Here is a 23,695-nt window from a genome sequence, read left to right as displayed (position 1 = left end):
CCAATATACAGAAAAAATAATAACTCATTCTTCTGCCTTAACAGAGCACAAAAGAATTATTGTCTGGACTTGTAGCGTATGATCATATGGGTTTACCTTGAACTTGCACTGCACAGAAATATAAATACGCTAAGATGGATACACACACAGTGCACCAATATGTGCTTGTTTACTTTTTGTCATATGTAGCCTATTGGTACTATTACAAAAATCTATTTTTATGGAGCTTTGTTGCTAAACTTTGTTGACCTAGAACAATCAGAAGCTTTACACACAAAGTTAAATCTATATCGTAGCGAGTTTAATTATTCTAATGATGGTGGTAGTAAATGAAATGGCTTAGTATCAAGCCATATGAACCTATTTGGGAAAAACAGTGCTGAAAATCCTGTTGTGTTCTAAGGCTCAGAATACATCATTTGATAAATTACTGTTCAGAGTCTCCCTTGTACAACACATGGGTGAAAGACACAGAAGCTATTATCCTCAGAAGTATTCGTTTAGGTACTGCACTCCTACTGATTTCATCTAAAACCTTTGAGGATCTAGGTAGAGCTCTCATCACTTGCTTCTCTGTGCATACAGAGGTCAGATGCAATTTAAGACTTTGCCTCCCAGATAAAAAGCACCGTGATAACAACTGTTATCTTACTGAATTCAGGGTTTATGCTACACAGACACAGCAGTCAGTCAGGGTCTGGTTAGAACAGGAAGGTTTGCTGCCCTCATTAAAAAAAGAGGCAGAGGTGTAGCTGTGCCTCCATGCCCACCTCTGGACACATCCATGCTTCAGGCAGAGTGTGGGGGAAGCAGCCAGGGCTCAGCCCTCCACCACTCTTCCACATACCTCCAATGGTTTTCTCACTTGCACACAAATAGAGGTCCAAGCGAGGGGAATGAATTCAGAGGAGAACACACTGGTCCTGAAACTCTTTTAGAAATTCAGAAACGTGAGAAACAGGATAGCTATACTTAATTTTTCTGTTTTATAGCAATTAAGCCATTTCCTTTAAAAAGCAATGTAGAAACAGAAGAAAATAAAGCTCTAAAGCTAGAAAGAAATTTAACCACCACTGACAGTTGTTTTGGGCCACAGTGACCAGTTCAGCACGATAAGAGGAACCCATAACAAAAAGTAGAATCATTTGCACAGAGCTGACCGAGTCTGAAAAGCAGATGAAGGGAAAATACCACGCAGGACCATTTGATTTTCTAAGCATGCAGGTTCATAATACTGCATATTTCATATTTCTCATCCATTTCATGTCAGGAATCTAAATCCTATTGTGTTCGTATAGGAGTGTTTGAAAATAAACCATTTAATTTCAATCGCACTGAAACTGATTCCAAAACCAGCTGTGTATTTATCCAATCTAACAAAGAAAAAGTTTCTTTTTTGGCAATCCCAACTTTGCAACATAACTCTAATTTGCCTAAGACATAACCTTCCCATGGAGAAAAAGATGATATTATTCACTATCTTCCTTCATATGGTTAATGAGCAAAGAGGGATTTTGGAGTTACCAAGGATAGCTTGCACCCAGAAGTTAAATTCAGTGTATTTATTGACAATCATTGTTTTAAAATGTCTTGTTTCAGTTTTCAGCCAGATGCCTTATGTTGATCTCTGAATAATTGCTTTTATTTTACCCTTTTATTTTTTATTTTTTCTTATTTCAAATATTTTTTATTAAGGCAGGGAGAAGATTACAATTACCTTCTTATCTTAAAAGCTCAAACTGTGCTCAGTGCTTGTATCTGGACTGAATTTTTATCACTCTGCAGCCCACTAGATAATTCATATTCTGTTACAGTATGCATTGATTTCTTATATAATTTAAATATATTTTTGTCTGCATTTTATCACATGCTACAAATGTGAGAACCTCAGGCATTTGATCAAAATCATGATGCAGATTGAATTTCAAAAGAAAGTCAAACCTGAAGTTGTGACCCCCAATATTAACATTGGCTTTTGGAAGTTTGTGATGAGTATTCGACAATAAAAGATGTGTTACCATCCTTTTCTTAAAATACGTCACATTCTTCTTTCCAGACTGATTAAATATATAAATGTAATGGTCTCTCCTCTTGAAAGTTAGCAAGTTTTTATACATACTTGTACACAGATATATCTGTTAGCCCTTCTATATCTATACATTGACTTTCTTCATGGGGAACTGTGACAAATTCAGAACTGGAAAGCCCTGTTTTCCATTTTACCTTTGCCTGTGTGCCTGACAGACAATCCATTTCTATCTTATTACACCCTTCTACCAGTGGCAGTTTTAATGCTTTTATCTTGCCAGGATATAGCAGGATTTCCCCTCTGCACAGGTGTTGCACTGTCTTCTAGTTCTAGTTTTGGTGCCAGAACTGGTGCCAGCAAGTGCATTCCCTCTTCAGAGCCACGGGGAAATAAAACACAGACAGAATTGACTGAAAGGTACCAAGTTCTGAACAATGCCATCCCCAAGGAACATGTTTTCCTTGTTTTTTATACACGCAATACTGCTTTCACAATATCTGTTTTACATGATTGTTATGCAGAATGAAGAAATTGTGTGTGTATTGGGATTTGGATGTCAGAGAAACACTCTGCTTCTAACTACTCTAAATTTAAATGCAGAATAATTCTCCTTAAACCAATCCAGAATCCCACAGCTTCAACTCAAGGCAAAGTATGACTTACAGGTGTAATAACAAGCAAGGCAAAATTACAAACAAAATTACAGAGTTATCAGACCTGATTCTCAGATGATTCGAAAACGCTGATTCCATTAACCTCAGTGGAAGCATGCCGCCTTACCACACGTGCTGAAATCCTGGGTCTTTTAGAGATGAGAAAAGACAATGTGGATATGTTTATTAACACAGTAATTCCAAGATACATAGCCCACAAAACAGCCATGCAGATATAGCAATACATAGACAATTTTTTACTAACAAAGTATGATTATTATGGAAAGTTATTACTTTTTAATGAGATGTTGGATTTAAAGGAGAAACAGAAGGCTCATCTCTCTCTGCAGAAAGGGTATTTTAGACACACACACACATACCAAAAAACAAAACAAAACAAAAAAAAAAACCCAGAACAAAAACATTGTATTTTACAAAAAAATGAAATGAACCATCTTTCCTCTATGAGGAGCAAAGAGAAGATGAAAACATAAGATGCTTTCTATATATAGAATTACACAGATTCACATAGTTACCATAATATGGCCAGTTGGAATCAAGTCTCAGACTGCTCTTAGTACTGCTTCATTAAAATCTGTCAAACATCGTGAAAATGGAGTAACCTGCAAAAAGAAATAGGTTAGAGAGACATTGATATGTGCTCGAAGACATTATCAAAAGCACCTCTGTGCTGGAAGGAAAGCCTTTGTGAATAGAATAAGGATTGTGAGTTAAGTAACACCTGTGTGGGGGGCAGCTTGAGGAAATAATGAGTCATAAAACAAACAGAAGGAGGAATAGCACAGGGGGCTAATTCACATAAGTTAGCACCGTGCTAAAAGGCACGAGGCTCTTAATATAGACTGCAGCTCTTCAGCTCAAGATCTCTGATAACCAAGTGATCAGATTTGCTTTCTCTGAAGGGAACAGAAATTGAGCATCAACATTTTTGACATTTATTAGAAACTTTTTTCCCCTGCAAGGTAAAGGATTGGATTGGTGCAAAGAAGCACCCAGGTATCAACTTCAAAGCTGCTGTTCCAGAGCTGTCCAAACTGTTCTAATGGCAAGTAGGTGCAGCAATCCCACTCCTCCCAGTTTTAATCCCACTTCTCTAGAAATACCTCAGGCACTTGTTGGACTGTCACTGAACCAGTACCTGCTAGTAACCAGCAGGATACTAGCCAAACAAGAATTTTCTGCTGCATTGGAAAAGCAGCCAGGGAGAGCAGCCCATCCTGTGCTGGGAGGGAAGTACCCTGGCGGCTGGGCTGCAATGGGCTGCCCCAAGGCAGCATTCTCCTCTCCATCATTAGATCAGTCACATGACAGTTGTTGGTATTTGTACCAGATAAAACCACACAGTTTCAGATGAACAAGCAATTGGATAATAGGGAGACATCCTAAAAAAAAAAAACTGTTCTATATTCTCTCCACCCTGCACTCCAAAAAAAAAAACAAAAAAACAAAAAAACAACAAAAAAAAAAAAAAAAAAAAAACCACCACCTAGCCTACAGAAAAATACTCTTGTGTTGATAGGAAATTGTTACAGACAGAAAAAATGTTATTATTCTATGTGCAGGAACAAAATGAACAATAGGAATGGGTTTGAGTAGAGTGCATTTCAAAATAGGCCAATTTAGAAAGAGGGAATGGAGTTTCCAGGTACTGCAGTATTTTTGGTGCATTTATACTTTGGAGCATTCTGAATAACCAAATACTAGGAAATTCATAAAAAGTTAAACAAGTAGCATTATTTGTTTTCTTTAGTCAGATGATTTTAAAATGGTTAATATTTGATAGCACAATGATAAATATTTCAATACAGTATATTGCAGTCAGTAAGGAATAGATCAAAAATATACAAAGTAAGATCCGTAAGATAAACTTTTATTAGGCACATGAAATAGAACATAAAGCTTGATAGCAATTACTGTTTAATCTATTCACATTTGGAAACATGTTGAAGGGAAAACATATAAAACAGTTAATTGTTATGAATTATTAAGTGTTCTTTTGAACAGTGATGATCAGGTCTTTTCCTCTGAAAATCTGTCCTGTTTTCCTTGTAAGCCTGCTCAGTGGTCATAACTATAATTTGCCTGCTCAGTATGTTTTTATGTGGACAGAAATAAAAAGATCTATTCCACCACAGACACACTCAGATGGGACGTTTTTATAAAGAGGCCTTAAAAGGAACATTTTAGGAGCAAGTTAAATAATTTCCATCCTACTTACCTGGAGTTAAAAACTACTGACCCAAAGCAATTAAAGATAGTCGACACTTCCTGCCATGCCATCAATACAACTGACGGCAGTGCTGACACCAGAACATGCTGATAATTAAAGCTTCAGTATTTAGGGCTTTAACTTCATTTACATGTCGGCAAATATATCTCTCCCCAGAGATCTTTCTGTTCATGCTGATGGCAATGTGAAAATCAAAGTTTAGTTGATAGGTGTGAACTTGTAAGGTGCTGACTGTCTTCCCTAGCAGAAGCTAGCCTCCCCCAGTGCAAGTAAAATTAAAAATTAAAATAAAGGCTGTTAATATTATGCATTAATAAATGGGTACCATTGAAGCAGGCATACCAATATTCAGTCTACCTGTAAATAGCTGATGAATCAAAGATTTTTAAAGATGTACCACTACTATCTGAGGTACTTCCAAAAATTTTGAATTTCTTTATTCGTTGACAGTATCTGTTATGAGTAATCTATAGAGGTGTGAAACATCTCAGACAACATTTTAAAGGAATTCAGTTGAGCCAAAGGATTTTTATTACTTAGTATTAATATGTTGTACTTCAGCAATGAATTTCCAAAAATAATCAAGGCTTTTCAAGATCTGAGCTCCTAATTAGAATGCTTAACAGAACTATTTTTTTTTTAACTGTATTTCTTAATTTCCACTTCTGAGCATCTTACCTAGCTTTTAGTAAAGCTGGACTTCAAAACCTGAATGGCATGTGATTGTCTTCACATTTCCAGGCCTGTAGACCCTTAGGTAGAAGCCTGAGAAAGTCTGCAACCAGGGATCAATTTACCCCGGTACTGTGTACCTGACAGTAGTATTGAGTGGTATTTCATTTAGCTTAGGCATCCAAACTCTAGGAAGCTACAATGTAGGGACTTTCTTAGCCAAAGAATTCATGAGTACCTTCATACTTGGTATTGAATAGCCTTTGGTCCACTGATTTGTCTAGTCACTTCTTAAGAACAATAATAAATACAATAATTCTTCAACCAGCTGTCAATTTCATTTAGTTTTTCCTAGTTCTTGGGCAGAAGAGATGTGATAATAAATGAATAATCATTTCCAGTTCATCTTTTCCATAATATTCATGATTTCATAAATGTCTACTGTATTTTCCTTCAATATATCTTCCCTTTCATAAACTAAGTAATCCTAACCATTTAATCCTCCCTTTACCAGTAACTGTCTGTATCTATGGTCAGATGACTCTACTTCTTCTATTAATACCATATACCTTGTCAATACTTCATGTAGTATTAAAGAGATTGGTGCATCATACGGTAACAGTATAGTGTTTTCTCTTTCATCTTTTTTCCTAAACTAAAAAAGAAAATCGAGATTTTATTTGCCTCTGATGTAGAGCATTAAGTCAAAATTGTCAGTAAACTACCCAGAACTACTTCTAAGGTCTTTCCTAAATGGTAAAAGTCAAGTAGCTATATGGGTGGAAGTTTTTGCTAGACGTTACTTGTCATAACTGAAATTCACCTGTGATGTTACTGTATTATCACCCAGTGGCTTAGAAATGCTTTTGAAAATCTTTACAGCACAACACTTTTATAATATGGGCAAACTTTATTACATTACTCTTGATTCACCTTTCTAGCACAGTTCTGCATGTTTAATTCCTGACACAATTCTTGCAGGTAGTCTCTTTTCAATTCTAATAACTGACTTTCATTCCTATCCAATTTCCCATTATTTATTCCATCATTAATGATGCTTGTAAAAATTGACACTTATTTCATGATATCTTTATGTTTATCTGAAAAACATTGCTGAGAGATCTCATGAAATGCTTTTGGAGATTGATGTTATCAACTTGATCATGCATCCACATGCTGCTTACTGATTCCTTCAGAAAATCATCTAAGTTTCCATGCAATTATTTCCTTTTATTCCTCTCTACACACATACACAAAATTAAAAAGTTAATCCCATACTTGTTCATTTATTTGCTAATTCTGTTCTTCCTTACATTTCCTATCAAATCACTTCCTGCTGAAGTCTGTAGTTCTTCTCAATCTCTTTGGAGCTCTTTAGAAAAATCTCATCTGCTAAAGCTCCTTCTTATAGCAAATAAAGTCAGTCCTGACAATTAAATTTGTAAAATCACAGGTAACAGAAAATTATTGCTGCTTTTTTTCAAAATCCTTGGATCAATATTATTTGCTTCCTTTGACCTGATAAAACACAGTGTTATCAGATTTTTAAGAATGGTTTGTGCAAGACCTTGAAATGCCTTCAGAGTATGCCCCCATCAGGAGAAGCAGTGACATGGTAACCTCCTGAAGCTCTCCCACATCCTGAATATTTGATAGATTTGTTTTCCACATCCATACCTGATACACCATCCATTTGCCCTACAAACTTACAGGAAAGCTTATTCTTCTGATGTGTTTCCAAAACCAAATTTATTACTGATTTTATGACTTTAGTACATTGCCCTAATTCATTTATGGCCTTACTTCGTGCCTTAACATGTTCTTAAAGTTAATACCCTAGAGTTGATGCTCCTTTCTTTTTTCCTTCATTTTATTATAATTTCAGAATTTTTCTTCTTTACTGTTTGTAAATAAACCTATTTATAATTTTTTTGTTTTGTTTTGATACTCACTGTGCATCTATTATATGACTGGCTCACCAAATCATCTGCAGGCATGATGCTCCTTTGGCTTCTTTCTTGCTGATAAGTGCTCTACCTACATAACACTCACCCTTGTTCATGTACTAACCCTTACAGTGACTTCAGATTCACGTAGTTAAGCATATAAGTAAATATTTCATCAACAAACAATGAGAATGATAAAATGAGAAACAAAATTATAAGTGCCAGTCCATGTTTTTAGCCAGAACTTAGACTGCTCCTCATTTAAGAACAATGAAAGCAAATAAAGTCTTGCAGGACTCAACCAAAATGTATTTAGAAGGGAATGAAAGCCCAAACACAAGTATTGTGATATTCAGTACAACATTAATGGTATTATTCCTGTAATTTTATTTCATCACTGTGCAATTTTGAGATAATCTTGCTGATTATGAATGGCTCTTCCCTCATGTTGGACTATATCCAGTGGCAAAATCACTAAAATAAACTTTTAATGAGAGCCAAGTCAAGCCTGTTGTAATTATCATGGCTATTCTAAGGAGAATAATTAAGTCATTAATAAAAGTTTTACTGTGATGATCAGGTGAGAAGAGAAAGATGTGACAGTAGTGGAAGTTTTCTACAGAGAAGAGAGAAGAGTTTGATCGTAACTCAGATGTTGATAATTAATGTCTGTAGGACCTCTGTCAGCTTGGTGAGTTACAAAGGGACCACGTTCATTAATATCTCTTATTACAGTACACTGCTGGAGCACATGATGATTAAAGCATTATGCTCAAAACTACTTTGCGGATTTTTATAACTACAGCTTGGACAAGTACTTCTTTATATGCTATTTTCTTCTAATCTTTTATTTCTAATAACTGTCTTTTGTTCAGATCGAACTGCAAAGCCACATACTGACAATTATGTGGATGCCACTGGCTGAACCTAGAGACAATATTTTGATTTGTACTTCTCTTTGAAGATCAATTTACACAGAATATTTCCTCACTACACTCAGGGTAGTAACTTTGAAAATCTTTTGTACTTTGTAGACATACGTGGATCCTATTTATTTTCCATACGTACAAAGAATAAACTATAAAAAAAAAAAAAAAACATCTGCTGATAAAGAGAAATATTGTTCCAGCTTAGGAGGTCAGCAGTGGAACTGTATATTGAGCATCTCTGAATTGCTGAACAGTCAAATTTGAAGGCTTTTCCAATGGGCTCAAAAATCTATTCTTGCACTTCGAAACTGCTAGGTTGTAAGGAGCTTAGTCATAATGTCTTTGAAGAAGTAACTTCCCCCTGAAAAGTTAGTTGCATTCATATTAACTATTGACTTTTGCAGGAACAACAAACACCTCCAGTATTCTGAGCACAAAATATATGTCCATAGCAGACAATTCAGAACAGAACACGACTGTGTTCTGTTAATGAGAATGCTTCATCACTGAGCTCCAAATATTATATATACTCTAAATGGAAAATGAATTTCCCTTTTAAGTCAAAATATTTTGAAATAGGACTCCTACTTTGAAGAGTTTAGAATATCATTTCCAAGAAGAGAAAAAAGAGTTTTATCACACTCTTCAAGAACTGAAGCTGCATTTTGACAGAGAGGCAATAAGCACTGAGTGGAGTCCAGGGAGAACATGCTACTCTCACAAGGTTCAGAAAACCAGCTTACTTCCTACTGATTTCAAGAACAGGAGAATCCCAAAATGAGATCTAAACTGGGACTGTAATTGCAAGGAAATTTATATTGAGGGCAAAAATAACATCCTTAAATCAGCTCCATTGTGCTGACATTATACAGCAAAATGCAGCTCTCTGCAAGACTTCAGTTATAAGGAAAAAAAAATAATCTCATTCCACACATATTTACAGACAAATTACAAAATTGTATTACAATGCAAATGTCTCAAAAAAAAAAAAAAAGAGCCAGGTGTTTTGAAATGACTCAAATTACATGTGTACACGTGCCATTTGGTACACTGGGAAGGCACATGAAACAAAGGCTCTATGTGCACAGCATAACTTCTGCACTGATTTGGAAATTTGGATCCAGATTTATACCACCTATCAAAATATAGCCATATACTGCTATAATTTTTATGCAGTGACCTGAGAGCTGTGCTTGTTCATGCAAAACCCTCACTGATTTAACACACAAAAGCTGCTTAGAGAAGTGTGCTTTGGTTATATCTTTTATTCAGTGGCACAATGACAACTTAACGACGCTACAGCCCACGCCTGCTCTGCAGCATTAGAAGACCTGAAGTGTACTGCAGGTAGAAAACACGAAGCCAGCTAAGATGGGTTGTGTACCTCCTGCACCTTCTCCCACCCATCCTGGCTTTGGCCCAAATCTCTCTGTTCTAGTTCCAGCTCCTCTTCAGCATTCATCTTTCTTTGAGCTTAGCAAATGTTCGTTCTGTAGCTTTCTTGCAGACTTCAAGAAAGGCATCATCCCACTCAGATCTGCCATCTTACCACTTGGGAAAAGTTATCTCAAAGAGCATTTCTCACTCCCTCCATGTGCTCTTATTTCACTGTCCGTATGTTTGGAACCTCAGGTGTTAAGGAACCCTGCGGGACTCTATCCTGCCCAAGTCCATCTGACTGTGCAGAGGTTGGCCTGTGATGTGATGGCTACCTGGGCTTGCTGTGTGGCTCCATGGAGCAGGAGGAAGCTCAGTGTTTGATCTCTCATGAAGGTTCAAGAATAGAATAGTACTACAAAAAGTCATCTTACCTTTTCTCATCTTCCAACATCGTGTATATGTATGTATCTACCACCCAGCACTTTACACAGGCATGCTACAAACACAGTTTCCTCACATAGGAGGGAATGCAAAGGAAGATATGCAGTCCTGGGGGAGATCAGTGATCAGAGGAAGGCAGATTTCCATTGCAGTCTCTGTCAAAGCTGCCAAAAGAGAAGGACAAACATGATAGGAGTTATGGATGTCCAGCTAAGGTTGGGTCCTGCATGAAGGGATGTCTGGGGACACAGGAAAGAGTGGACTGGAAAAGATAACTTTGTCAGGAAATGCAGCTTTTTATCTGAAAGTTATTTAGCAGAATTCTATTTCCATTTTCTCTAAGAATCCTTCAAAGAAAAATACTGTCACTTTAAAAATAAAAATAATAAACATTTTGGAAATACATTTTCATAAAAATTGAACATTTTGTGTGTGACACTTCCATATATAAACTGAAGGAGAGCATATGAGTTAGTAACATTACTATCAGGGCTCTAAAGGAGTGTGAGAAAAAAGTCAGTTTTGGCTGTTAAGACTCACACGCGAGTGGAAAACTTTTCGAGTAGTGCTACCATTTTTTTTTATCATGAAGGTTGAAGGTATTGATATGACGTATCTATAGAAACATAACACATTGATTATAGAGGAACATACTGAACCTGTGTCCAGATCAATGTAGATGTCTTATTTTTTAACACTGATATGACTTGGCAATCTTCTGAAAATTGGAGAAAATAGCTGTAAATAAAATAAAGCAAGTAATTCCAAATGAAATAATATTTTTCAGTTATCAATTCCTTGAGGATCTCAGGTTACTTCAGTCTTCACTAATAATTAAATTTTAGCACCTTTGCACATCAGAAGTTGTGCAAGAACTTTCCCTCTGTTGAGTACAGAAGAAGGAAACTTTTTTACTTTTTTAAGAGCCCTGTAACTGGATTTATTTGTATCTGATTTCTCTTATATTTTGTCAAAGTATGATCAGTACCCATATTCAGTATACCCGTGATGCTATCTTTAGTCCATATGACAGTATGAAGAACTTTTCTGACTGTAGCTTATAATATGTTATTACAATCCTGTTACCTTCTAATTAACTTAATTGTAACAGTTGCGTCATATTATTGTGTAAGATACATAGGTCAGTCTGTCTTTCCATCTTCAAATCAGCCCGTCTTCCATAACATATTATAAATTTTAATTGCGTACTTAACAAAACATCACTTTTGGAAAGACAAATCAATAATCATGGCCTTAGAAATTTTGTTAAGAGACAGTATAGTTAAACCAAGACAGCAATTTTGTAGTGTGTTTTGGTACAAGTGTCTTTTGGACATTTATGCTGAATTATGTGATAATAACTAAATTAACTAAAACACTGGCTAAGTTGATCCTGTTGGTTACACCTGTGCAGTGTGTTGCAGTAAAACTAGTGCACCTGAAAAGGATCATTCTGAAAGACCAGTATCTATTATCCATCTGCGATCCATCTATTACCCAACTAATGGCTGCCCTGTCTTGAAGATAAATGCACACTGATGCCTAGAGCTAGCCTGTTTGTAGCAATAAATATTGTTGGTGAAAACTCTCATGAAGTACTTAATAGCTTTAATTATTTGACGCGTTAATTTATTAGTTCTCGTTTTTGCTGAGTGGTACAAGCTAGCTTATTGAGTCACCTTATTGGTATTCCAGTGAAAAGAGTATGAAAATAAAGCACTACACCAATTAAAATCCCACTTACAAGACAGCATATTATCATCCACTGTGTTTCAGAAAGGAATTATGACATAAGATCATAAGCTCATTCCTTGATTTCATTTTAATGAGATAAAAATATAAATAAAATCAAAGCCAAGATAAAGCAAAGGAGACAATAAAGTTTTGCAAATGTTTCTTATCTTCCTGATATATGAACATGAAGTAGCCAAAGATCTAACTGGTCAGATTAGAAGAAAACACACATGACATCATTATTTCTAATTGTCAGAATATTTAAACATTTTATGCAATTGCACATACCACTTATAAGCAGATAAGAATGCATATTCCTTTTTTAACTTCATAGTTGGTAAATGTTTTTAAATCCAAGACTCTCCAAATTCCCTTGGAAACAGTGATCAATTGTGCTGTTGCATACATCTAAGAAAACAGTACAATGCAGTAAACAGAACAGGAATGCACAGGACCTGCATTTGTACCCTTCTTTTGTTAGGGCAGGCAAACCATTTGACTTCCCTTGGCATCAACCTCTCTATTGTTCACTGGCAGCAACAACTCTTTACTCACTCTGAAGAGCTTTGTGAGAACTACAGGGGCAATGTTTTTATCCCCACTCAGAGTTAGCTCTGAAGACTTTCATCCACATTCAACACAATATGTCAGTATAAATTCCCAGCATTGTTGCTTTAACAAGAAAATATTATACCTCAGATTTCAGATACTTTGCAGGAGCTATATAAATGTTTTACCTTTACATTGTAGCTAATCTTCACAAACTTTGGAAGTTTGTGCTGAAAGATCCTAGGCCATTTACTTTGCACGGTCTTGTTTCGGTGTTCCATAGTAGAGTATTATCCTAGCACCTTATGCAGAATTTCAGTTTTGAAAAGTACATGCGAGAGAAATGCAAATGCATTGTAAGAACTTGGCTTTAGCCTTACTTATGGTTACCCTAACATAGCTGAAAGTCCCAATTAAATAATACAGAAATACCTCCCTATCTATCAATTACTTCAGAGCTTCCTTTTCCCTTGATCGTTACATGTGCATCCTATTTTAATATCTTTGCTATTTATGATAGTGTAATTTAAGATGACTGATGTTTCCATTGGGTGGAGGTCACAGTGAAGCTTCCAACAGATACTGCTCACAACTTCTCACTTTTTATAGGAGTCACCTCCAATGCTTGTTGTACACTAGCACTACATTACAGCAGATGTCAAATGCAGACAAGGAAGTGGTGCATGGCAGGGAACCTGCAGACAGGAGGACTGCAGGCTAACCAGGGAAGTTACAATCTGCAGGGGCCCCAAGGTATTTGGGGAACCAAATCCACCCACCAACTGTACACAGGGCCTTCTGATAACCACTGTGTCCTCTGTATCCAAGGGGTCATTATGCTTAACCAGTTTTTATTGATAGTGGCTATATCAAAATCCAGACTTAAATAAGTAGCCATAAGGGAAGAAGACAGATGGTTTATGAGTGTTCATTTATCTCCAGGAAGATAGAAATAATGGCACCACAGCTTACAACTTTTTTAGTGGAATATGAATGATAGGGGCATGTAGTGTCCCTTTTGAGCAAATAAAGCTATGATGTAGCTTATTGCTTTCCTGAGATTATCCTAAAATATGGTAAGAGTCATACTGAGACAGTGGTACTCTTCCATAAGCAAAGCAATAAAAAATATGGGAATTTTTTTTCTTCTCTTTGGAAATCATTATCTTTTGGACAAATAAAAATCAAAAACATCCAAATCATACAACTGAAAGGTTAATTAACCACTTCCAAAACCCTCCAATCTTTTCTGGTTTCATCTCAACTGTAATTCTTTGATGACTAAATCTGCATTTGTTTCCAGCCATTTTAACAAGCAATCTGGTGTTTTTTCTGATAAGATTGTTATGACTCCTCGATCAGGCAAGTATATGTATTCCCAAATTCTCCCCATCTCTCAGATGGATTTGATGTGTTTCTTCCCATTATCTTTTATTAATTAAATCCAAGAATTTTAGATAAAATGAGATGTGGAAAATGATAAAGAAGTCACAAGTTGTGAAATAGAGTGATTTCCTACATCTGCTGTCTTTTCACCATGCTTAAAAAAAAATAAAATTGTTCTATGGTGGAATTTACACTTTCAGTAGCAAAATCATGAAATATGGTTACCCACATGGATGCCAGGATAAACTGGAACCTATTTGCATGTGAGGGGAATCACCATCCGTTCCGAGGCTGTGCACAGGGAAGAGCTCTGAACAGTAGCTGCATCTTCTAGTAGGAACTCTGCAGACATTTCCTACTATTTGAGTATAAGCAGCATAGATTTGGAGTGAAAATTGTGCAAAAAAAAAAAAAAAGACAGAAATTAGACACAGACAAACAATCCAAGAATTCTACCAGAAACTTGCACAGTAAGTGCAGTTTATTCATGACGCACCTATTACTTACTCTCTGATGGCTGGATAAAGCTGGCTTCACTTAAAAGAAAAAAAAAAGAAAAAGAAAAAAAAAAAAGCACCTGTGCCCCAACCCCAAACTTGCATTTCTCAGACAAGATGGAGATGTCTGCCCTTAGAAACTATTATCACTTGCTCAATGTTTATTCCCTTGTATTCTTCACAATTTTATTAATCATAAATAGTTTCAAAGTTGCACCAGAAATATTTGTATTATCTGTCATTTTATGGCCGTAAGTTTGACACAGTAAGGTATGCCTTAGGCTTGTACTTGTCTGCACTGATTTACTTTGTCTCAACTTCAGAATGTGCCTTGGTGCGTAAGCAGAAACCAGCTTCCTTCTTATACCACCTAAGCATGTATCTCATCTTGATTTGGCAGCATCTTAAGATAGTTTCATTTAACCCAGTGCAGCAAATGGTCAATTGCTGTCACTTCAAAAAACAAACCATTATGGATATATTTAAAGCCAATTACTGGCTTTTATATCAGATCTGATTGATTTAAAACCTCTGAGTAGGTCTGATAAACACTCTGATGCATATTCATGGTATTTATATATATTTATATATATATAAATATGCACACATACATACACACACGCATATATATATGTATATATGGCAGTAAATTTAACTGATAACAATAAATAAATTCTAACAATAGTCTAATAGTAGACCTCATTGGGAGAAAGCTAGGGGAAGAAGTCTTAGTGATGAAACCTCCAAGTGAGTTACTGACCACTCTTTATTCAATCAGTAAGACACAGCTGCTAAACAATTTTGAGGTTGTCATGCAGCGTGCAACAGTAATTGTAACCGGAATTGTTGTCAACATCTCAGAAGCCTGACTACTGAAAAACTTTCCCTGTGCCCTTACATATTCATTCCTAATATTTACTTTATATGGCCGAAATCTCATGAGAGTCATTGGAGCTCCACATAAAAATCCTTAAAACATAATAAGAATAGAATTAAGGTTCTTTTATACTGTGTCAAAATGTCATCTGAAAGAGACTGCTTTGCATGCCCCATCTCCAGTAATGTCAGTTTGACAAACTGTAGGAAAAACATTAGTTTATGACTGCAGAGGTTTTCTTGTGCATGTTTGCAATTTATACATGTAGGTGGCTATATTCCTAGTTGTAAACAAGCTTCCTTTTTTGTTGCAGTTGTTTGGTTTTGTTGTTTTGGGTTTTTTTTTAATATATATATATATTCTGTTCTGGAGGGAGGAGGAAGAAAGGGGCTGTTGCTTTGCTTTGCTTTAAAACTGTTTAAATGATTATATTTTTAAAGAATAATGCCCTTATTTTCTTCAGCCATTAGGCCTGCATGCTTTCAGTTATTAAGGATGGCTGAAATCCAATCCAAAAATTCTCATGATTTCGGTAGCGCCATTCATACAAACTACAGAGGAACAGTAAGGAAAATTCACTGCAGCAGAAATAGAGTGAAAACGTGTGTCATTTCTCTAGAATAGACTAAACTGTGTAATATACTAAGAGCTGAACCCATCAACATGTCCAGAGCCTATAAGACACAGGCTCCATAAGATAAAAAGTAGAGAAGTGTAGAGAGTATTGAAAGAAGGGAGCTGTAAGAGATGATATAATAAAAAAAAAAGTGCAATGAAGAAAAACAGTCGTGGGAGAGATCATTAAAAAAACACTGTTTGTAATGAAGGGATTAAGAATTCTTGATAAAATAAAAAGGACTTCTAATAAAAAGATGTATTTCTTAAATTTCATTGTTAATGATCGTTATGCTGTTTCTACAAACAACGAACATTTCAGAATCAATCCTGATTCTGACGAGAAAAGGAATGTCGTGTATCTCAGATCAAAAAAAATGCCTTTAGTTTGGGGTTTTTGTGTGCTTCTTTTTTAAGTGAGTGGTCCATCCTTCCTCATGTTCATGTGGCTGACCCACCTGTATATGATGCTACTGTAGGCAAGCTGAGCCAAAACGAAGGTAGCATGAAGCAAGGTACAAAATACACTTTCTCCTCTCTTTAATGGCCTTCCTAAAGGATAAGAGGCTAAAAGAAATTAGTCTTAAATCCGTTATGGTATTGTTTTTCATATCTGAGCAGCAGTCAGACCAAAGTTCTTGCATGAAGCAGCCCAGACAGTAGACAGAAAGAATGTCAGCCACCAGTGCAGTGCTACGTCTGAGGTGACACTCCAGATCAAAAAGAACAAGGCTTGCATTTGTATTACCATGTTATACTTTGGCTTCATAGTTGAAATCAGTCCTAGTATAATCTCTTTTCTTTCCAAGAAGCTGTTATGATAATAGGGTTTTGGATAGAGTCAGAAATTATCATGTAATATTTGTGTCTGAACATTTAAGAGGAAAGTAGACACTTGTCAAACGTCTACACTACACATATCAATTACTTCTTGAACAGCTTAAACTAGTGGAAAGACTAGGTTTTCTTCCCTTTATTTCCCCTTTTTATTCCATTTGCAAATTCAATGACATTAGAATAACAAATCAAATAGTTTCCTGCAAATATTTTTGTAAATTGAGCTAAGTCATCATTCAGTATTTATAAAGGTCTTATCCTGCAAAAAGAGCTTCAATAACTTATTAATGAATATTTTGGAAAAGACATGTAAGTTTTAACTTAAAAAGTAATTACCATTTCCTACTAATTGAAGGCACTTGTTGGTTGTCAGTGGTTTTCCCCCAAGGACAGTAAAGCTTCAAATACTTACTTGTATTCACGCATGGCTTTTTTCTGTCTCTTTTGTGTAGTGTTTTTAAGGATTCCATAATCAGACTGTAGCTTAGACCATAAAGCAATTATTTATCAAAATAAAACTAAAAATTTTCCTCTATTACTTTAAGTAATTTCACTTCCCACATTAGCACTAGAAGATCTAGAGACTGTGCTTAAAAACTTAAAAAAAAAAAAAAAAAAAAAACAACAGAAAAAAAAACACCACTAACTTAAGCCTCTATTGCCTAAACAGAGGACAGAGAGAGCAATTCTTTCACCATTAATTCAGAGGCACTAAACAAATGGTGCAGACACTCTCATTATACTTGCTTTCTTGCATTCATTTTGATACACAGAGAAAAAAGGCTTTACACTGTTACAATTAATAGCCAGTAATGAAGGTAAGGCAAAGATGGTTCAGCACTTCTCAGCAGCGGAGACAAAGTTTTGCTAAGAGTGGGCAGGGACATAGCCCAAATGTAACAGAATGCAGGAGGGGTGCAGCGGGCAGGAAAGCCTCATGTTTTCAGGCTCAGTGCTCAGGGAAAAGAGAAGACTAAGGGCTACCCATGTGCTGGACTCCACCAACCCTACCTGCCCACAGCAGTGCTTCTTGGGCTTCCACACAGAGCAGGCAGCCCAAGGTCCTGGCTCTCCCTGCTCTGCTCAGCAGCTGCCACATCACCACCTCCTCAGAGTAAGTCAGGGAGCTGCTTCTGAAATACATATGTTACAATGCATATCCTAGCAAAATACCAGATTAACATTAGAAACATTATTAATTTTCCAAACAACAGTTAATATACTTGCCTAATATACTTGGCAGCATGTTGACTTGTTTTATTTGATGAATAAATTTCATCCTAGACTTCAGTGAAAACACTCCAATGGAAGTGCTTCGTGCTGCTGTGTTGCACTCATTAGCGGTCGAGAATCCAAATCCTAAGCTGAATAAACATAAAAATGGTTGCTAAGAAATAGTTAATATTTAGGTCTTGAATATAATCCTCACCAGGCCATTTGGAAGGTGAGAGGTGGGAGAGGGGGAGAGAGATTCCATCTTAGAATTGTTTCCCTTCCAAATGACTGCATTTGTTACCTACATGATACATACATGTGGGTGCAAGAGAAAAACTAAAGAAATCTTTGTCAACACAAGACTTTCCAGCTGCAAGTACTAAGAACATTAAACTCTACTGTATTTACCTTAATGCATTTCTGCAGGCAAACTTCTAAAACTATGCATAAAATACTGAAGTTTTTTGGTTCATTCCTTAAGGACTTGAAAGAAAACTTTTTAATAATATGTTAACAGTCTGAATTAAAAACTTCACATCTGTAACACTGTATCCAGTATTTTGTAGGCAACAGTAACTACACAAGCATTTTATATCAGCCTGCATCAGTGTGTAAGGGAGAGCAGCCCTCATGGAGCACAGAGCCACATCAGTCACCCACATCCAGCACTCCGTAACACGACAACCAGCATCTGGGTGGATGGCCTCCTAGACAAAAAGCTATGATTGGCAAGATAACTGTAAAGTTATTGGAAAACAACTTTGTTTTTAGCAAATACTTAGAAGACAACAGATAATATATTCAGGGACAAACATGAAGTGAAATATCTGCCATTTAAAAAGCAGTATTTAATTGACTATTGATTTTCTCTCAATTAATCAAACAATGGTCAGTACTGGTGGGACAGATATTTCACCATTTTTGCTGCCTAATTTGCAGGAAGCATCCCAGCAATGAGTAGTCCAGAGCAAATAGGCACAATAGACATTCTGACAGTTTTTTTTTATTATTATTATTACATACATTTACCCATATGAAAATTGAATATGAAGCCTGAATAACAAGGTCAGCTTTAAATACATAACTATTGTGACTGAGCCTATATACCTCAAATACTGACTTTCAAAAAACATTTTTTTGGCCTGTTACCTTGATACTTATGTAGGTCATTAAGCTCACCATACTTATTTGGTGATGATTTACTATTTCTTCTTCATAATAAACAGTTACAATGAATATAAGAGAACATTCAAATTCAGACATACTTCTGTCACCTACATGATACCTTAGTATCCAGATCCTGACATGACAGTTCAGAAACAGGACAAAAAATTTTAACCCAGAGCTCTCAGGAAGGGGCTTTGATTATTAACAGCATCATTGAGACAAATAATTTAGCTGCTCTCTGTCAATTAGATCTGTGTAAGTTTCTAACATTGTGTTATTATTTGGCTCGCTTGGATGCAGAACATTAGAAAACCCTTCTCAGCATCCTTCCAAAGTCAGGATTTTTCCTTTTTTTGAATGAAGGCCTGGACATAAAAGATTGCCAATAACATTCTAGGAACACAAAATTGTATAGATTTATGTAGAACTGCATCACTTAAGGCCTTGGACTGTTTGGATTTTAGTCCTGATAATACTGCTTTTTTTTTTTTTTTTTTTTTTTTTTTAAAGAAGAAATTAACATCTATAAAACTGCACAATTTCGTAAAGCTAAATAGAATGCTTTAAGTGAAATTAAGAATAATTTTCCCTTAGTCTGAATTATTAAGGTTATTTCCAGGCTAATATATGTATAAACAGCATATAATGTCGAGACTGTCTGAACCAAACCATTCTTCAGTTCCTCGAGGGAAAGTTTCTTCTGTCACATCCTGCTTAAATAGGAGGTGCAAATCTTTACTAAAATTAACACTCTTGTGGAAGACAGAGCTGTATACGTAGGACATATTTTACCATTGTTGCTCTCCAAAAGAAAACAGTTGGCACATTCGAGTACTATGTTCCTCTTGTCTACACATTTAACAAGTGAAATATTTTGATAGTTAAAAAAACAAAGCTGCCAGATTTTCAAATAGAAAATACAATGTAGCTGTAGAACTGTTGCCTGTGTTATTTTCTCTCAAAACTTTTGTCAAATCTAACTTCTGAAGTCATTCTATCAGGCTACAATGTCTAACCAAGATAGTTCTGAGTTACCAGTTGCCCCGTGTACCAAAGTAGCAAATCTAATTAAGAAGAAATATTTGATCTGTAATGGAAATAACTATCGTTTATTTCCATATGCACATAGCGTAAAATCCCCATTGGATAGCATGCTGATTTTCCTGCCTGCGCTTGTCTTATCTTTTTTGCATATTTTTATTCAGATCATTGATACACACAATTCTTGGTTATAAAATCTTGCCTTCTCATACAGATCTTTTTACTTTAGTGAAGCCATGTTACATTTTTAACACTGTTTGTGTTGCCCAAATGCTTTGGATACCTTTTCCCTTTCAAGTAACAGCATCCCTACAGTTCCACTTTAGTAGAAACTATAAAAATGCAGACACTGGCACAAAGCAGGTACTAATATACATAATTCATTATTATTTCATTCTTAATATTAATTCATAATTCATCATTAATTAATGATCTGAAGTGAACGATAAGGTTCCCCAGGACTACTGCTTAAAAAAGATGGAAGAGAAAACTAGCAAATAAAATACCAAAATTCCAATGTGAAGTGTTTAAAAACCAGATCGCTTCTCCTGTTCCCATGTCTCAGGAAGAGGAGGGAGGTGTGAGATGAGCCATGATGTTTTAATTTTGCTTTCCATGCAGCCTTTTTCCTGTAGATGAACTGGTATTTATTCTGCTTTTCTCTCGCTCCCTCCCCTGCTGTCTTGCAGCAAATGTGTGTGACAATGAGCTCCTGCACTGCCAGAATGGAGGGACATGCATCAACAACGTGCGGTGCCAGTGCCCTCCAGCCTACACTGGCATCTTGTGTGAGAAGCTTAAGTGTGAAAGGGATCCAGGAGGCTGCAGCCAAAGCTCCGCCCAGGGGGCAATATCCCACAGTCCCTTATTACTGCTGATGGCCCTACTAGGAGCAGCCAGACTTCACATGTGCTAGGCTTCGTATGGTCGATGGCATTGTAGTTGGACTGCTTCAAAAGAACGTGCCACATGAAAAGAAAACAAAATCCAAGCGTTTGCTACTGAAAATTCAAAAAGGAAAAAGAAAGAAAAAAATCCACATACAAACTTGGAAGGCCTAACTGAACTAAGCCATATTAATCAGTTATGGACAGCGTTCTAAGTCAAGACTGCTCACCACAACCGGAGATGGGCTGGCAGCTCTTGCTCTGCCCAACCAGTGCTGGCTGCCAGGCTCACACAGGACAAACAGCTTGGACAGCCCCGAAACGGAAAGGGAAACGAAAAACATTTGCTACTCCTCTCTGGTGCGCTGCTGTACCTCCGCCCAGTGTGTGGACCAACCAAATAAAGGCATTCTTTGCTGTCAGTGCATTGTGGGTATAAGGAAATCTGTAAAAGCTGCCATATTGGCCTGCTTCAGTCCCTGAATCCTCTCCAACCTGTGCTTTAGTGAACGTTGCTCTGTAACCCTTGTTGGTTGAAAGATTTCTTTGTCTGATGTTAGTGATGCACATGTGTAACAGCCCCCTCAATAAAACTCAAGCCAGTCATATCCTTGTATACCTTAGCAGCACCGCATCAGTACGATGCCGTGTTCACCTACTGTACAAGAGTGGCTATAGGACAAAAAGTGTATTTATCCTTTTGTATTCAAATGAAGTTATTTTTCTTGAAATAATGTACAATGTAGATTTTTTGTATTATTGCCTATTTGTGTTACCAGACAATTTGTTAATGTATTTAATTCTAATCAGATAAGAGAAAAATTACTTTTTATTTAGTCCTTTTCTTTTACCTTTCATTTAATTGTGCAGAGATTTCTCTGTATGGGCAACGTGCTGGCATCAAAGAATATCAGTTTACATATATAACAAGTGTAATAAGATTCCACCAAAGGACATTCTATATGTTTTCTTGTTGCTTTAACACTGAAAGATTTCCAAGAATAAAAATTCCTGCATAAACAATTCCAGGATTATGTAGTACTATTTCTTGAGACCGTTTCTGAGAGTGATTGTACCTTCTAATACATGGTAGAAAAACAGATTCAACAGTGGAAATTACTGCATGAAAATCTAACCTGGTTTTAATTTTTACTGTATTTCTGCAAACCATTTTAAACAAACTTGCCTAAGGAAAATTTATCAAATCCTAAGCGTGCAAGGGGTATGAAAAGTTGAATAGTTCTCATCTTTGTTCTCTCAAGACATCACAGGAATTATTCCAAACTAATTCACAAAGCGTTACAGAAACTAGTCTTCATATCACAGAGTTTTTGTGGATTTTGGCAGTAACAAAATAGATATAGCCACAGCTTAACTTGTTTCTCCAAAAGCTTCAATTAAAATGATATGTTTATATACTACTAGTCTGCCTTAGAAACTGCAAAAACAGCAGCAATCAAAAACATAAGATTTAACATTTAATAGAGTCAAATTTAATATTTGGAAGGACTGTCAAAACATACAGCAGCTTGTAGATTAGAAGTGCTGCTCCAGCAAATAAAGTTGATTTTAAGTATTGCCCAGGGTATAATAAATTCTTGCCTTTGCCTTTATTAGGCCAATTACTGAGTGTGACAGAAACGAATAGCAAGAAAAGATAGGTAAGCCAGAACCTCAGCAGTGTTTCAAAGCCCTGGAAAAAAAAAATAAAAAAAAAAATAAAAAAAAATCAAGAGGCAGCAAGACCGTGTGAATTCATTTCCTGGCAATTTTCATCATAATGGCTTTAAATAGTTTACCAACATAATAACCTCATCTAGAAAACAGTTAATTAGCAAAAAAAAAAAAAAAAATCCTGAGAGAAATAAATTTTACCTGGTTGCTGGTGAGCAGAGCAGAATTTAGAGCACTGCCTTCTTGGATAAGCTCTTTTGCCGAGGAATGTTTTTCAGGTCAGTACTTACTCTCAAGAAATAGGCAGACACGGCAGGTCTTCATTTCTTAAAGATTCCAGTTACTGCAGTGATTCAGACAGCAAGACAGTGTTTGTTCAGGTTGTCACTTTGACCTTCCACGTAGAATGTTTACTGCTCACACCAGAATTCTCTTTTGGTGGGTGGGCTACTACAAATTTAGAGCTTGGGTGGCTACTAGCCATGGTCTACATTAGATTACAGGTATATATGAAAAGGATGTTCACAATAATAAATGGAAAATTATAATGCAGACTCAATGAAAAATATAGGTGAAAGTTATTGACAGGCGAAATTAACTTATAATTAAATAGACTTCTAATATTAAAATGTGGATTTTAATTTTTCTTAAGGTTTATTAGCACAGACCAAATTTGGGTTGTGTAATAATTGGAAAAGATGCACTTAGACTGTCATTACAAACTCAAGACTTTGTGAAAGTGCTAAGAAAGCACGTTATGCACGTTTAGTTAGACGAGATTCTGCCAGCAGTGCTGAAGTGTAGCAAATATCAGATTGTAATCAATTCAGCTTCATTCCAATTTCACATAGTTATGATCTTTTAAACTAATGCAGAGTATATGGCTTCCCAGAAATTTAGCTACTATTCTGTGCA

The 23,695-nt window shown here is 36.1% G+C and overlaps 1 protein-coding gene across 5 annotated transcripts in view; it reads left to right on the top strand.

Annotated features, from left to right (window-relative positions):
* The window catches only part of NTNG1 (netrin G1), a 152,777-nt gene extending 130,660 nt beyond the window's left edge, over positions 1-22,117 (top strand). For all 5 annotated transcript variants that reach the window (XM_090146219.1, XM_031595859.2, XM_090146217.1 and 2 more), the window contains one exon: positions 20,909-22,117. In XM_090146219.1, coding sequence (XP_090002345.1) covers positions 20,909-21,135 — 227 coding nt within the window. In that variant the 3' untranslated portion in view covers positions 21,136-22,117. The remainder of the gene's footprint in view (positions 1-20,908) is intronic.
* Positions 22,118-23,695: the final 1,578 nt, after the last annotated feature.

This window comes from Phasianus colchicus, chromosome 9 (assembly GCF_987193195.1).
Source record: "Phasianus colchicus chromosome 9, bPhaCol1.hap1.1, whole genome shotgun sequence".
NCBI lineage: Eukaryota > Metazoa > Chordata > Aves > Galliformes > Phasianidae > Phasianus > Phasianus colchicus.
The sequence above is the reverse complement of the archived record's forward strand: the minus strand, read 5'-3'. Positions and strand labels throughout refer to the sequence as shown.